Below are 18458 nucleotides of genomic sequence, written 5' to 3'. Positions count from 1 at the left end.
TCTTTCTCTGACCTCACAGTGACAAGGCATCTCGTTCTTTAACATTGAGGGAGGCAGAAAAATGCTTGAGTTGCTCAATGTGTGCCTTCTATACCAGTTTCAAAATGGCTTATTCTTCTGGTTTCCATGGTGACAATTAACACTGTTTCAAGGCATTGTTCCAGTCTCCATTTGGGCAGAATTTTCGGTGTGATTTTTAACAAAAAAAAAAAAAAAAAAAAAGGAAAAAAAAGGTTTGGGGGGAAAAATCCCTTTAGCATAACTGTCAAAAAAGTTATCTCAATCAAGTCTTCATGCATTTCTAATTTTATTTACTTCAGAAGTCCTGTTTTGGCCAACTTTGTTTTATAATTCAATTTTAGTATTTGTGCTTTTAAAAAGGAAGCACTGAATAAGAATTTTCTAAAAACTTCTTTAATTCTTAGCTTTAAAAATGAGCTAATGTTTGTGGTTATTTTTAATTCAGTTTTTAAAGGTTTCTTTATATATCTCTATATACACACAGGAGTGACATTTAGAATAGGAGTGGCCTGTGTCTTTAATTTAGATCATTCACATATCTATTAGGAGGCTTCATTAGTCAAAATTGAATTGGCCAAGCAAATACACTTAATAATGTAAATACGCCCTTTCAATAGAATATATTTTATTTTTGACTAGACAGGCCCACAGCAGGTGCTGTGGGGAAATTAAATACTGGATGTTTATTTACCTTAGCACTCAAGAAAAGCCATCTGACTTTAACTTTGTTAATCTCGTTTTTGACTATTGAAGAGTAGTCTATATCATAACATCCCTAGACTACAGGGCACAATGGGGCAACCTCTGCTCACTTACTGCTGTGGACGGAATGAATATGAAGGCTAAATTATTTTCTCACCACAGGCTAAAGTAGCCCTACTTGATAGAATGACCGAGAACTAATAGAGCTGGCAGTTGATTGTCCCTCTCTAATGCTTCTGAAAATGTTGGAGAGAGAAAAGCAAAAACATACTAACATCAACAAAAATATATCCCTCTGGCATGATGACATATACAGCTTGAGGCCCTAAATTATATCAGATTCAACCTTCAGAGTGCTTCAAAAATTAAAATAAATATTTTCATCTTAAATTACATGACATTCTATTACCTCTCATGCACATACCAATATATCTAACAATTAGCTGTATTCTCTTAGCTTTTATAGTTTGAAGGCATTGTCCATCAATCACATCTTTCATCGGTCTGTTTATACAGTAGGTTACATGGTGACAAAGACAGAGAGCATACTTAAAGACAAGTTTTTTAATGTAATAACCTTTTATAATAGCTGTTGCAGTGACTACCGGTACTAGATTTCACAGAGAAAATTATTTTATTATGTCTAAAATTAAATTAATTGTTTTTTATATTTTTATTATTACAAGACTATGATGTTTATGGGACACATCTAAACTGTTGTCTTTCTTGACTGATCTGCTGTGTAGGAGCTGTTCAAAGTTGGGGTAACGAGGGGGGTGAGCTTGTTACAAGTGAAAGTGATAACTGGTCGAGGCTGATCCCGGGTGGCACAGCTGGAGGACCCACTCTGTCAATTAACGCACATGACATAAGCAAAAGATTTGAATAGGATTCTTCTGCTTGCTTGAAATGCTAGTTCCCCCAATATTATGTCAAAGAAGTCTTACCAAATTAATTATGTAAATCTTTGTCAGCCATATCATCTTTAGATGGGACTCTGATTACATAAAGCAGATTGCCCTCTCCTCCAATCATTACTCTGATAAATAAAACACTATTTAGGTTTCTAGAATACGTGTTTGAGTGTTAAGTCCAGAAAACTCGAGTGGACAGCGTGTTTTATAAATGTTGGAGTAATGTGGTCTTGGTAATTGCCTGCCATTAGAAAATACAATCAGAATTCCCATGTATCACAGGCCAAATTCTGAAAGAGCTCTAAAGCAACCCTTGATTCTTTTCGTTATGCATATTCATGTAATTTTGGATACTCTGACACCCTGATCAACATTCATTAATACTACGAAATGCTTTAAATCACCTCATTTAAAACATTTTGTTCTGTGATCCACAAATAAGGAACATTTGGAGAAGTTTACATAATACAAATGATGTGCATGTTTAGTGTAAATGAAAGATTAAAATATGAAACTAAAAGTATGCAAACATATGCAGGAAAATGCTGAGGGCCTATTAACTGAAACAGGGATTTTACACCTTCTTTTCCTTTAAGCTGCTTCCAATTGTATTTTAGTTTGGGATCTTCATAGTATCATGTTTTCAAGGTGAATAAAATCACCCAAGTGCTTGCGCATGTTTTGAACGTGCTGATTTCCTACTTTGCCCAGACAAAAGCATTTCTTATTAGATCTGGTAAGGTGCTCATCTTAGCTCAGTTAGGACAATGGTGTATTATTACCAAGGACCCCAGTAACCTAACTTTTATGCATTGAAGAAAGAAGTTTAGGGATTGCCAGTATACATTTGGAAATGTGCTAAAGTTGTAAAATATGTTTAATACTCTAACCAGAATCTAGTTTTTCTATTCAGAGTTGTTTTTAGGTGCACATTTTAAAAATACATCCATAGTCATATATAGTTGTCCATAATATAGGACTTTCTAACTATGAAGTTATCCAAATAGAGTTATTTGAAGAGAATCACCCTAGTTAACTGTCACATTAAATAGCACTTATTATCACCAGCAAAACATCCTTTAGGAAACACCCACTTGGCAGTTTGTTAGAATACAATGTATATTGCCGGAAGAGAGCTCTGTAATCGATTGTGATGTTTGGGACATTTTACAACAATCAATAAGGAAGCGTAGATTTGTAACCATTCTCAAAACAGTGTTTTTTTGTTTTTTCCTCTCTATATGTACCTCTTCTCCAAGCCCACACAGAATTTTTAAGTAAAAGAAAAATGAAAAAAAAAAGTTAACAGAATTTAGGGGACTTATAGGATAAGGAGGAAGTTACACACTTTTTAGGGATCATTTTATTTGTACCACTCTGAGACCAGTCCTCTGGGAGGCAGAGATGAGTGATGGGCAGTACTCTGGAGCCAAATGTTGGCCAAAACTAATTTTGATATTAAATCCCTCTAGACCAGGTATGTTCCTATTTGGAGTATTTTAAGATAAAGATCAAATGTGTGTACAAACTTTCATTTGGAAAGACATAAATCGTAGTCAACTAAATGGAATACCTTGGATGTTTGTGTATATGTGAGAAATTTGTATATTTTTAACTGTTTTCAGCAATTTTTCTCAACAACTCAAATTTCTTGGTTTAGCCTCCCCATTAATTTTATTGGAAACACAAACTTTTAACACCCATGAGCCTCACTAACTCTGTGCTCAAAGATTTTCTAAGAACACCTCTTTCCCTAATGGTATCTTTTTTTCTCTTCCCGATTTAGCGATACAGTGTGGAAATGTCCATCAGGGACCTGAAAAAGACGGAGCTGCTTAGTAAGGTTGAAGCTTTGAAGAAAGGTGGCGTTTTACTACCAAATGATCTCCTTGAAAAAGTGGATTCAATTAATGAAAAATGGGAACTGCTTGGGGTATTTGCATTTTTATTACTGTTTGTAGGTTATGTGTACATTTTTTGTGAAGCACCCTGTCTGATTTCTAATTTGAGGCACAAATATCTCTCTCTTTCAATTCACTACCTACATTTCAAACAAGCGATTCATGCTATTATGGGGGAAGAACACAGCTTTTCCTCTTCTGTTGTTTTTTTTTTTTACTCTGAACTTGTCTTCTCTCAGATTTTTAATAATTTTGGTTCTTTAATACGTAAAAAAGTAAGTAAAATATGCCATGTATTAGGGGTATGCACCAAGTCGACTATAATACAGTATATCTGATATACACTGACTGTCATGCTTGAATGAATGTTAATAGAATTTATTCTGAAGGTACATGTTAGAGACATCCGCTGCTTAACTATTTACTGTACCCTTCAGATGAAAAGTGGAGTTGTCACTATAGCTTTCAAGTCACACTAAAGCCACAAAAACAAAGAGGCAAACTTGACCCAAATCTGAATTGCAGAATTAAATCGGCCTCTGTTTTGTGCCTCAATTTCCAGCTCACTTTTAACAAAAGCCAAAAAAAAAAAAAAAAAAGTTTCATGTAATTCATTTCACGCAATGATGGGCTGGGTCTCAGCCAAAGACTGAGATGCAAGAATCTGGCAAAAAGGCAATATAGAGATTCTGTTACCCAGAGACCAGGATGGCACTGTGCAGGAGACAGTACTGTCCTTTTGTTGGAAGACAGCTGAGAGAGAGAGGTTAAACTGTATTTTTTCATCAACTTCTCTCCTAAATTGCCTTCACTTCAAATCAAGGGTAAGCTAAATTTGTCAATTACTTAAATGATTAATTATAACAGCTAAGTATGGGTGGTGTCAGTTATGGAGCATGATTTTGCATGCCTTCCCTTTCCTGCCTTTTAATTTTTAAAGAAATAATACTCCAAAAATATTTTGAATAAAAAGCTCTCCATGTACCTTGATGACTTGGAGGAATGCCAGTGTTCAGTTTATGCCATGCTTAATCTAGGTGATTAAAAAACTGCAAGTTTAAATCCTTGCTTTCTCATTTAAATTCACCACACTCTGCAATCGTGCAAAGTAACTTAAAACGTTAAAAGTTTTTACTCTGACCTATTGTTACATTACTTTTCAATAGTAATTAATGGCTTTCATTTTATAATATGGTGATTTAAATCAGAACCTACTAAATTCTACAGAATTCATTGATCTCATACAGGAGAAATGTGGTTAGTGTCTGACATTTTAAAAGACTGTTTACTATATAGATGAGAGCAGCAACTTTATATGCTTGATAGATAAAGCGATAGTCTGCCTATGCTGTATTTTCACATATCTATTTCTAATTAGGTAATTAATTAACAATAATCTTTTTGGAAAATTGTTGGAAGTATGTCATGTATATAGCTCCCTAAACAAAAATTTTAAATCAAGATAACATTAAAAAAAGAAACAGAATATTTAGCTATCCTTTATGAGCCAGATACCTTAAAAATGGTTGTCATTTTAACAAAAATATCATTCGAATGCAGTATGCAGAGTTTTGTAATGATTTCTGGGAAGAGAAGGCTGCTGGGAAGATTTTAACAAAACCTGTGCTACACTACCACCACCAGGCATACTGCTTTAATTGGCATGATTACATTTTAATTGGCATGAAAAAAATTTAAAGACAAGGATTTTAACTTCTAACAATAGTAAAATAGAGGGATATGGTTTTTAATATTACTTTCATCTAAGGTGAACAGTGTGGAATGGAAATACATTAGAATGAAATGTCAGTGGTGCGTACAGTTTAATCTGTGAAATTTTGTCCCCTGTGCTGCATATTACTCTGTCTCAATTGCATATTAAACAACCCTATCAAGGCAGGCATTGGCATCTGCTGTGCTGACACAAATTGTGAATTAAATGAAATTGATGTCCTCTGTCGTATATTTATGAAGATGGACCATTCTCTGAAGTATTCTGTTTATGAAGAATTTATGATTGCAAACTGTTCCAGAACAAAAAAGTGGCAATAAATTCTTTTTTGTGACCCTACCCTCCAAGGGCATTGATTTCACCTCCTGCTGCTACTTTTGTTACAGCATAAAAACAATAGCTAAATCTGGATTCCACTGAGGGTCTTCAAATTATCAATATTTGCACCATGAAAATACAAGGGTGTTGCCAAGAGAGGCTATTTTTCTCCTAAAGATAACTATTTACAGAACACTACACAGCAGATGAATGTTTGTTGACTTAATTTTACTTGTGTTTTAAAGCCTATTTTTGTAGCTTTAATTCATCATTATAGATTAACTCATCCTGATTCTCCAAAGAGAGTGTTTTCCACCAAAAAAAAAAAAAAAAAAAAAAGCCTTTCCTGACTATACCTTCATGCCATAGTGGTTCATCTAAGCAGGCTTCTAGCATAGTGGATTGGGGCTTATTTTAACACATATTTTAGAAAGTCTAGCATCCACAAATGCAAAGTGGGAAGAATTGAAGGGTTGAACAATTTCTAGGTCAGGTAAAATCAACAGCACCAAGGAGGCTACCCCTTCTTAACAGTCCTGTGTCATAAGGTTTAGGGAATTGTACTTCACAAAACAAAAAAAAAACAACAAAAAAAAGGAATTTAATTCTCCATGCACAGTCTACTCTTGGCTTCCTTAGTATATTGATTAAACTCAAACTTCTACCTCCTGAAAATTTTATGCAGAGAATTTTTACTGTAAACTCCTGTCATGAGAATTGAAATGAGTTTTTATCAGTAACCATGGTGAACTTTTGGGTCAAAGCTCCTTTCTGTTAGAGGAAATTAGAAGTGAATGACGTCTTCGTAAGCCTCCAGTGGTAGTCAGAACAACACCCATGGCTCGAGAATCGAATCCTAAATGGAACATTGAGCTAATCTGAACTGAATGTCAGTTGTGAGGTGGGAGGTGCAGCAGACACCTTCCAGGTGGCTCTTGTCACCAGCCAAACTGTGATACGTATTTGGTACCTACACTAATCAATGTTTTTGTTTTTTGCTGTTGGTGTTTTTGTTTTTGTTTTTAATCTGATGCATTAGAAAACCCTAGGAGAGAAGATCCAGGACACAATGGCAGGGCACAGTGGGTCGGGTGCACGTGACCTGCTCTCTCCTGAAAGCGGAAGCCTGGTAAGGCAGCTGGAGGTCAGGATCAAAGAACTGAAAGGGTGGCTAAGAGATACAGAGCTTTTCATCTTCAATTCCTGTCTGAGACAAGAAAAGGAAGGAACAATGAATGCTGAGAAACAACTGCAATACTTTAAGGTAATAAAAAACAATCAAAGTTTATAAAAAGCTTTCTTTATGGTAGGGATAAAATATTTATCAAGTACGTAAAGTATTATACCCATGTATCTATGTATCACTGTGCACTTAAATGTTTCCTTGAATTTATAGGCACCCTCCACATTTCTTATATGCCAACCACTGTGTGTGTATAAAGATGAACATTAAGCATATCAAATACACATTGTATAGGGGAAATCTCTGCTGCTTGTGTGTTTTGTGCAATGCCTGTTGAAGGAGGGGGCTTTGATAAATTAAAAGCAGACCAGCAAACACTAAAGATTACTGAGGACTTTGAAAGGCAGACCTAAATGTTCTATAAATAATGTGGCTAAAAATACTTCCATAAATTGATATGATAAAAACACATGATTTAATATAAGACCATTAATGCTAACAAAAAGAAACATAATTTTTACATATGAGAGAACCAACTATTTATGGAAGGAAGAAATAAAATAAAAGTGTTTCCTACATTAGAGGTATTTTCCACTATAGAAAAATGTCAAACTTAGCAACATGGCTGTGTACATGTTCATTGTATGATCATGAAGAAGAAGTGTTCCCCTCATTTGTTCCCATGGTTTACTCAATATCTTTTCAAAAGCAGTTTAAAATTGAAATCTTTGTTCTCATTGGCCACACTAGCCTGTACTGCTTGAACCCTCCTGTAAATGCAGTGATTATTTGAACTCTGGCTGGTGTCAGCCTAAGGGGTTGCAAACATGAATTTGCTGGCTTAACAGGTCTGAAAGAGGAGAAAGGGGAGAATCAAGAAGGAAAGAACTTCTTGAGACCAAGCAACTATTCCTTCCCAAAGCCTTCTAGGACCAGGTTTTATTCATCTCACATTCTGCTCTGCAGTCTTCCAGCAATCTACATATCAGAGAATGTAGTCACATGTACTTCACCTTCCCTCTGCCAGACAGACAGGCCCCCCTTGCTCACCTGCATAACCCAAGAGGAGGCCCCCTCCAAGGTAAGACCACAGTACTTCTCAGTAAACTGTCTGCATTACACATCTACACATTGTTTTACTTGAACTCCTTGTCTACCACTGAGTTGAAGTTAAAACCAGAAGTTAAAAAGTCTCTTGCCAAGGCAAATGGGTTTCACTATCTAAAATCTAACATCCAGATGATTTGTTACTTGACCTCCTCTTGTTTCACTCTAACCCCCCATTGCAGGGAGATGGAGTCTTCAGATATTTCCCTCTGTGTTGTTTGAACTTAACAGGTACCATATAAAACATCCCGGTCATCAGTAGGCTAGATGTTGTGAAATTTATTTTCTCTCTATAGTATCTATATTGCAGCTTTAGTGAACTGGTTAATGGCCCCAGTCAGTTGTGTGACCTTGGTCATATTTCTTGTATGATCCCTGGTGCCTCAGTTTCTTCATCTATAAAATGGGATGCTAGTAATATTTATCTTATGCGGTTATGAGTTCATACATGTAAATCATTATTTCTACTTTTTGTAATGGTGCATTCATAAAGGATAGAAATCTCAACATTATAAGCCCAAAGATGTTACATAATAATTGGGTGCTGCCAAATGACATTAGCTTTATGCTTTAGGCTTATACAGTGTCATCAACATTATCTTCAGCTAGGTCCTTGTAACAAATTTAAAAGAGATTAAGAGACACAGAGAGAGACAGAGAGAAATCTCTAGGCTTCCAAATCATTGAATAATTCCTAAGAGTTCTAGTCGTTTGCTAACAAATACTTTGTAGCCACTAGGGAATATTCACTACCCCTAATTCATTACTTACCATGTACATCTTAGTGCCTGAAAATAATCATAGAATTTTTCTTTCAAAAGTACCAGAGATTATCACATGCTCTTTGCTCTTTTATTTCTTCAAAGACATTTTTTCCTTAGAGCATGTTTATGTTTTCAGTATCACCATTCATTAAACTCACTACATTTATGCCTGACTCTTATTTATTTAGCTATTTTTAAAGTAAGATAATAAATAGAGACTTTCCTACTCCAAACAACAGGCAGGATCTTGATGGTGATGTACACCTCATCATGTGTTTTTCCCAGCCCTATTCCATCCCCTGCAATCCTTACCTAAGATAATCATGATCCTGAATCCCATGTTCTTTATTTCCTTGCATTCCTCTAGGAAGAAGGAATATTTTTAATTTTAGTTGTTTTTAACCTTATTAAAAGGTAATCATGCTGTATGTTATCTTTAGGACTTCTTTTTCATTTAACATCATAATGCCAAGATTCATTCATCTCATTGCGTATGGCTGTAATTCACTTACTTTGACATTGTGTAATATTCCTTTGTGAGTATATACATATAATGCTAATAGCAACTTATGAGGTTGGTATTAGGATCCCAATTTTGCAGATATGGAAACAGGCACATGGAGGTTAAGTTTTGTGTGTCCAAGGCCACATATAATGAGTGGTAGAATTAGGTTTTAAATCCAGAACTGTCTGACTCTAAAGCCCATTCTCTGAACTACTATGCAAAATTGGTATTTATTGGTATTTACTGGATGCCCTTACATGCCAGGTGACTCAAAGGGAAGAGCAGGACAGAGCTAAATATCATTGTTTCTTTGTGGAAGGTTTATTAGTCACAATCTTCAGCAATTTGGCCAGAATAGCAAATGGCTGTAGCTATTAAAGATCTGGGGAGGTGAAAATATTTGTGTTTTCATTTTACATTTTTGTACAATATCAGTGTAAATTTCTTTGCCATGTGTCACTTTTTATTTTATTATTTTATTTTTTTAACATCTTTATTGGAGTATAATTGCTTTACAGTGGTGTGTTATGTGTCACTTTTTAAATTGGAAACTTTTTAAACTTTTTGAGAATATGGAGCCCTGATGATTTTTCTGAATGACCTGAAACTGTAGTCCCTTCTAAAGTTTTGGCCTTGAGGAGTTTGATCGGATAAGCTAAGTGGATCTAGCATGACAGCACTTTTTTTTTTTTTTTAAAGAAAGCTTTCTGTGTGTCAGTTGAAGTAAACGTCTTTCCTAGCCAGAATTATGAATATTTCTGAGCTGTTTACTCTTTAGTGCTTAGTATATGATTAGTTAAGTGTTCTGTATATTACCACATTCATTGGAAGAATGAAACCAAATGTTTGTAACACAATAATATTGTAATATAATGTTTATAACATGTCAAAAATCATAACTGGTAATAGGCATATGCAGAATAAAAACTTTTTACTCGCCACAAATCCAGAAAACAGATAACATCTGCCTTTCTAAGTGATAAAACCACTGAAATAAGAGAGTTATTAAAGAACCTTTATGTGTCAGAAACTCTATGCCATGTTCTGCCTCTTGTGGGTTCCCAAATGTCTTCTGCTGTCATTGGTCACACAGAACACAGAAGACAGGCTTTATCCACAGGGTTTAGCTTTATGATTCTCCATTCTCTAAAATCTCAGGCTTTTCATAGAATGAATTTCTTTAGATGACACCCAGAGTAATGATAGATAAGCTACAGTGCACTACCCAGGAGAACAGGGAGGGAGGGTGCTGCATATAAAAAGGAAAATCTGTCACTTTATAGACACAACTGTTTCCTTCTCAGAGTTTGGTCTGGGATGAGAGAAAGGACCAGGATCTTAAGTTTTCAGAAAAAGAGAAAAAGCAATTGTGGAAAATATTCTTTTTCTCTAAGACAGTAATGTGATAAGTGTGGGATTAGACGAGGCAAAATTCTACCTAAGGAAGAGTTAAAGCCCAGGATGGGAGAAACACGAAGGTGTGAACCTAAGAGCCCTGGGACAGAAATGCAAAAGTGTCCAAGAGTGAACACACCATGACAACAAAACTCAGAGAGCACATCAGAGATTTAATGAGGCCAGCTGGCAAAGGGCCCCTTAGAGCTGTGTACGGGCAGCTTCAATGCAATTGGCTGGAAAGCATTACTTTTTAATGATGATCCTTCAGAGAGAAAAGAAAATAATTACTTAATCATATGTTCCTTGTATCCCATAACAAAATTCATTATTCTGAAGACTCAAATTGGGGAGAAATTATCGGTTACCAGCTAAAGGAGACTGCCACACTGGACTGGGCCCAGAACCAGCCTGGGAAGGACAAGTTTAGACCAGCCAAGAGGCTCTATCATAAGAAGAATGAATGGGATAGATTTGGTAACCTTCACAATGACTAATGTACCAAATCTGCTTACCAATTTAAATTTGACCAAACACTGATTGGTTCAAAATGATGGAGTAGAAGGACATGCACTCACTCCCTCTTGTGAGAGCACTGGAATCACAGCTAAGTGTTGAACAATCATTGACAGGAAGACACTGCAACTCACCAAAAAAGATACCCCACATCTGAAGACAAAGGAGAAGTCACAATGAGATGGTAGGAGTGGCGCAATCACGATAAAATCAAATCCCGTAACCGCTAGGTGGGTGACTCACAAACTGGAGAACAATTATACCACAGAAGTCCACCCACAGGAGTGAAGCTTCTGAGCCCCATGTCAGGCTTCCCAACTTGGGGGCCCGGCAACAGGAGGGGGAATTCCCAGAGAATCAGACTTTGAAGGCTAGTGGAATTTGATTGCAGGACTTCGGCAGGACTGGGGGAAATAGAGACTCCACTCTTGAAGGGCACACACAAAGTAGTATGCGCATTGGGACCCAGGGGAAGGAGCAGCGACCCCACAGGAGACGGGACCAGACTTACCTGCTACTGTTGGAGGGTCTCCTGCAGAGGTGGGGAGAGGCTGTGGCTCACCATGGGGGCAAGGACACTGGCAACGGGAGTTCTGGGAAGTACTCCATGGTGTGAGCCCTCCTGGAGTCCACCATTAGCCTCACCAAAGAGCCTGTAGCCTCCAGTGCTGGGTCGCCTCAGGCCAAATAACCAACAGGGAGGGAACTCAGTGCCACCCATCAGCAGACAAGCAGATTAAAGTTTTACTGAGCTCTGCCCACCAGAGCAACACCCAGCTCTGCCCACCACCAGTCCCTTCCATCAGGAAACTTACACAAGCCTCTTAGATAGCCTCATCCACCAGAGGGCAGACAGCAGAAGCAAGAAGAACTACAATCCTGCAACCTGTGGAACAAAAAACACATTCACAGAAAGATAGACAAGATGAAAAGGCAGAGGGCTACGTACCAGATGAAGGAACAAGATAAAACCACAGAAAAACAACTAAATAAAGTGGAGATAGGCAATCTTCCAGAAAAAGACTTCAGAATAATGATAGTGAAAATGATCCAGGACCTCGGAAAAAGAATGGAGGCAAAGATTGAGAAGATGCAAGAAATGTTTAACAAAGACCTGGAAGAATTAAAGAACAAACAAACAGAGATGAACAATACAATAACTGAAATGAAAAATACACTAGAAGGAATCAATAGCAGAATAACTGAGGCAGAAGAACAGATAAGTGACCTGGAAGACAGAATGGTGCAATTCACTGCCATGGAACAGAATAAAGAAAAAAGAATGAAAAAAAATGAAGACAGCCTAAGAGACCTCTGGAACAACATTAAACGCACCAACATTCGCATTATAGGGGTCCCAGAAGGAGAAAAGAGAGCAAAAGGACCCAAGAAAATATTTGAAGAGATTATAATCAAAAACTTCCCTAACATGTGAAAGGAAATAGCCACCCAAGTCCAGGAAACTCAGAGAGTCCCAGGCAGGACAAACGCAAGAACAAACATGCCAAGACACATAGTAATCAAATTGACAAAGAAAAAAAAAGACAAAGAAAAATTATTAAAAGCAACAAGGGAAAAATGACAAAGAGCATACAACGGAACTCCCATAAGGTTAACAGCTAATTTCTCAGCAGAAACTCTACAAGCCAGAAAGGAGTGGCATGATATATTTAAAGTGATGCAAAGGAAGAACCTACAACCAAGATTATTCTACCCAGCCAGGATCTTATTCAGATTCGACGGAGAAATCAAAAGCTTTACAGACAAGCAAAAGCTAAGAGAATTCAGCACCACCAAACCAGCTCTACAACAAATGCTAAAGAAACTTCTCTAAGTGGGAAACACAAGAGAAGAAAAGGACCTACAAAAACAAACCCAAAACAATTAAAAAAACGGTAATGGGAACATACGTATCGATAATTACCTTAAATGTGAATGGATTAAATGCTCCAACCAAAACACACAGGCTCGCTAAATGGATACAGACACAAGATCCATATATATGCTGTCTACAAGAGACTCACTTCAGACCTAGGGGCACATATAGACTGAAAGTGAGGGGATGGAAAAAGATATTCCATGCAAATGGAAATCAAAAGAAAGCTGGAATAGCAATACTCATATCAGATAAAATAGACTTTAAAATAAAGAAGGTTACAAGAGACAAGGAAGGGCAGTACATAATTAACAAGGGATAAATCCAAGAAGAAGACATAACAATTATAAGTATATATGCACCCAACATAGGAGCACCTCAATACATAAGGCAACTGCTAACAGCTATAAGAGAGGAAATCGACAGTAACACAATAATAGTGGGGGACTTTAACACCTCACTTATACCAATGGACAGATCATCCAGACAGAAAATTAATAAGGAAACACAAGCTTTAAATGACACGATAGACCAGATAGATTTAATTGATATTTATAGGACATTCCATCTGAAAACAGCAGATTACACTTTCTTCTCATATGCACACAGAACATTCTCCAGGATAGATCACATCTTGGGTCACAAATCAAGGCTCAGTAAATTTAGAAAATTGAAATCATATCAAGCATCTTTTCTGACCCCAACGCTATGAGATTAGATATCAATTACAGGGCAAAATACATAAAAAACACAAATGCATGGAGGCTAAACAATACATTACTAAATAACCAAGAGATCACTGAAGAAAACAAAGAGGAAATCAGAAAATACCTAGAGACCAATAACAATGAAAAGATGATGATCCAAAGCCTATGGGATGCAGCAAAAGCAGTTCTAAGAGGGAAGTTTATAGCAATACAGTCCTACCTCAAGAAACAAGAAAACTGTCAAATAAACAATCTAACCTTACACCTAAAGGAACTAGAGAAAGAAAAACAAACAAAACCCAAAGTTAGCAGAAGGAAAGAAATCATAAAGATCAGAGCAGAAATAAATGAAATAGAAACAAAGAAAACGATAGCAAAGATCAATAAAAGTAAAAGTTGATTCTTTGAGAAGATAAAATTGATAAACCTTTAGCCCGACTCATCAAGAAAAGGAGGGAGAGGATTCAAATCAATAATATTAGAAATGAAAAAGAAGAAGTAACAATGGACACCACAGAAATACAAAGCATCATAAGAGACTACTACAAGCAACTCCATGCCAATAAAATGGACAACCTGGAAGAAATGGACAAATTCTTAGAAAAGTATAACTTTCCAAGACTGAACCAGGAAGAAATAGAAAATATGAACAGACCATTCACAAGTAATGAAATGGAAACTGTGATTTAAAATGTTCCAACAAACAAAAGTCCAGGACCAGATGGCTTCACAGGTGAATTCTATCAAACATTTAGAGAAGAGCTAACACCCATCCTTCTCAAACTCTTCCAAAAATTGCAGAGGAAGGAACACTCCCAAACTCATTCTATGAGACCACCATAACCCTGATACCAAAACCAGACAAAGATACTACAAAACAATAAAATTACAGACCAATATCACTGATGAATATAGATGCAAAAATCCTCAACAAAATACTAGCAAACAGAATCCAACAACACATTAAAAGGATCATACGCCATGATCAAGTGAGATTTATCCCAGGGATGCAAGGATTTTTCAATATACACAAATCAATCAATGTGATCCACCATATTAACAAATTGAAGAATAAAAACCATGTGATCATCTCAATAGATGCAGAAAAAGCTTTTGGCAAAATTCAACACCGATTTATGAGAAAAACTCTCCAGAAAGTGGGCATAGAGGGAACCTACCTCAACATAATAAAGGCCATATACGACACACCCACAGCCAACATCATTCTCAATGGTGAAAAACTGAAAACATTTCCTCTATGAACAAGACAAGGGTGTCCACTCTCGCCATGATGATTCAACATAGTTTTGGAAGTCCTAACCATGGCAATCAGAGTAGAAAAAGAAATAAAAGGAATACAAATTGGAAAAGAAGAAGTGAAAATGTCACTGTTTGCAGATGACATGATACTATACAAAGAGAATGCTAAAGATGCCACCAGAAAACTACTAGAGCTAATCAATGAATTCGGTGAATTAGCTGGATACAAAATTAATGCACAGAAATCTATTGCATTCCTATACACTAACAATGAAAGATCAGAAAGAGAAATTAAGGAAACAATCCCATTCACCATTACAACAAAAAGAATAAAATACCTAGGTATAAACCTACCTAAGGAGGTAAAGGACCTGTGCCCAGAAAACTATGAGACATTGATGAAAGGAATCAAAGGTGTCAGAAACAGATGGAGAAATACACCATGTTCTTGCATTGAAAGTATCAATATTGTGAAACTGACTATACTACCCAAAGCAATTTACAGATTCATTGCAATCCCTATCAAATTTTTTTACAGAACTGGGACAAGAAATCTTAAAATTTGTATGGAGACACAAAAGACCCTGAATAGCAAAAGCAATCTTGAGGGAAAAAAACAGATGGAGGAATCAGACTTCTTGACTTCAGACTGTACTACAAAGCTACAGTAATCAAGACAATATGGTACTGACACAAAAACAGAAATATACGTTAGTGGAACAAGATAGAGAGCCCAGAGATAAACCCATGCACCTGTGGTCAACTAATCAATGACAAAGGAGGCAAGGATGGACAATGGAGAAAAGACAGTCTCTTCAATAAGTGGTGCTGGGAAAACTGGACAGCTACATGTAAAAGGATGAAATTAGAACACTTCCTAACACCATACACAAAAATAAACTCAAAATGGATTAAAGACATAAATATAAACTGAACACTATAAAACTCTTAGAGGAAAACATAGGAAGAACAAACACTCTTTGACATAAATCACAGCAAGATCTTTTTTGACCCACCTCCTAGAGTAATGGAAATAAAAACAAAAATAAACAAATGGGACCTAATGAAACTAAAAGCTTTTGCACATCAAAGGAAACCATAAACAAGATGAAAAGACAACACTCAGAATGGGAGAAAATATTTGCAAATGAATTCAATAGACGAAGGATTCATCTCCAAAATATATAAACAGCCCTTGCAGCTCAATATTAAAAAAACAAACAATCCAATCAAAAATTGGGCAGAAGACCTAAATAGACATTTATCCAAAGAAGACATACAGATGGCCAAGAGGCACATGAAAAGCTGCTCAACATCACTAATTAGTAGAGAAATGCAAATCAAAACTCCAATGGGTTATCACCTCACACCGGTCAGAATCGGCATCATCAGAAAATCTACAAAAAACAAATACCAGAGAGGGTGTGGAGAAAAGGGAACCCTCCTGTACTGTTGGTGGGAATGTAAATTCATACAGCCACTACGGAGAACAGTATGGAGGTTCCTTCAAAAACTAAAAATAGAATTACCATATGACCCAGCAATCCCACTACTGGGCATATACCCAGAGAAAACCATAATTCAAAAAGACACATGCACCCCAGTGTTCACTGCAGCAGTATTTACAATAGCCAGGTCATGGAAACAACCTAAATGCCCATTGACAGATGAATGGATAAAGAAGATGTGGTATATATATACAATGGAACATTACTCAGCCATTAAAAGGAACGATATTGGGTTATTTGTAGACACATGGATGGACCTAGAGACGGATATACAGAGTGAAGTAAATCAGAAAAAGAAAAACAAATATCATATATTAACACATATATGTGAAATCTAGAAAAATGGTACAGATGAACCAGTTAGCAAGGCAGAAATAGAGTCACAGATGTGGCTATGGACAAACTATGGACACCAAGGGAGGAAAGCGGGGGGTGGGGCATGGGGATGAATTGGGAGATTGGGGTTGACATATATACATTAATATGTATAAAATAGATAACTAATAAGTACCTGCTGTATTAAAAAAATTAAATTAAAAAAAAAAGAAATTTGACCAAGCACTTTTTGCATGTTATTATATTTAAACCTTACCCTAATTATATAAGTTGAAAATTGTGGTCACCTTCTTTTTTTTTTTTTTTTTTTTTTTTTTCTTTTTGCTGTATGCGGGCCTCTCACTGTTGTGGCCTCTCCCGTTGCGGAGCACAGGCTCCGGATGCGCAGGCCCAGCGGCCATGGCTCACGGGCCCAGCCGCTCCGCGGCATATGGGATCCTCCCAGACCGGGGCACGAACCCGTATCCCCTGCATCGGCAGGCGGACTCTTAACCACTGCGCCACCAGGGAGGCCCTGTGGTCACCTTCTTATATGTGTTTTTATTTATTTTCATGAATGAAGAACTTGAGATATGGAAAGTTAATGTGACTTGTTTGAATTCACACAGCAACCAGCAGCAGAGACAGAGCGAAACCATAGTCTTTGGGTTGAAATTTTAGTATTCTCCCATTCTGTCATTTGCTGACCCTTTGGTAAACATTGAAACCTTGTTTTACTCTAAATCAACGGTTGGCAACATTTTCTATAAAAAGCAGGTAATACAATCTCTGTCGCAGTTATTCAGCTCTGCTGTTATAGTGTAAAAGCAGCCACAGAGAATATGTAAATGAATAAATATTGTGTGTTTAATAAAACTAATTTACAGAACTATTTACAAGAGCCGGCAGTGGCTAGCAGACCTTAGTTTTCTGACCCTGCTCTAGATTACAAAAATTATCATAAACATGGGAATGGGTACCATCTACATCTCCTTTAAGGAAAGGAGGCCATGCAAGAATTGCATTAGGAGGAAGAAAACATTCTTTTAATAATTGTAATAGTGACAACCAGTACTTATTGAGTGCTCATTAGATGTGAGTCACAGTTTCTAAGTTTCTCTATTCACTTATTTAATCCTCATCACCATCTTGAGGCAGCTGGTTTATTATCCCCTACTTATGGATGAGAAAACTGAGGCAGGGAAAATTGAAGTTACTGAAGTTCATACAGTTAATAAGTGATAGAGCCGATAGTCAGGTCTAGAAAGTCTTTCAGAATCTGCCACTACTTTGTAGACTCAGTAGTCCTTGGGTCAAAGATCTATTTTCTGGAAAGAGAAAAAGATGTTAACTCATAACTTACTCTATTGTTCCTCATCCCTTTTCTGATTCCTTGGATAGCCATCTAGAGGACGTTGGGTTGTAACCTCCTCAGGAGCTTCCCAGGTATAACCTGAAACCAACCGTCACAAACAGAGGGCAGGAAGAGACTGAAGAAAGAGGCAGACCACTCCAGATTGGTAGGTGGCAGGTTTAATAGGAAAGGGAACTTAGGAGGCTTGTCATGGGCAGACACAAGACAAGAAATTTCCCCACCTCCAGAATCTTAAAGGTTTATATAGAGGCCTGAACTGGGTTCAGTCATGTACACAGTCCAGATAGTCTCACCACCACACTGTTATCTCAAGGCTGTATCCTTGGGGCAGCTTCTGATGGCAGGGAAGGCAAGCAGAA

At 36.9% G+C, this 18458-nt stretch overlaps 1 protein-coding gene across 2 annotated transcripts in view; it reads left to right on the top strand.

The window, feature by feature from the left end:
• The window catches only part of AKAP6 (A-kinase anchoring protein 6), a 499176-nt gene that overhangs the window by 402347 nt on the left and 78371 nt on the right, over positions 1-18458 (top strand). For both annotated transcript variants that reach the window (XM_060096326.1, XM_060096325.1), the window contains exons 11-12: positions 3424-3570; positions 6628-6852. In XM_060096326.1, coding sequence (XP_059952309.1) covers positions 3424-3570; positions 6628-6852 — 372 coding nt within the window. The remainder of the gene's footprint in view (positions 1-3423; positions 3571-6627; positions 6853-18458) is intronic.

This window comes from Mesoplodon densirostris, chromosome 4 (assembly GCF_025265405.1).
Source record: "Mesoplodon densirostris isolate mMesDen1 chromosome 4, mMesDen1 primary haplotype, whole genome shotgun sequence".
In the NCBI taxonomy this organism is placed as follows: domain Eukaryota; kingdom Metazoa; phylum Chordata; class Mammalia; order Artiodactyla; family Ziphiidae; genus Mesoplodon; species Mesoplodon densirostris.
This window is presented reverse-complemented; position numbering and strand designations above follow the sequence as displayed.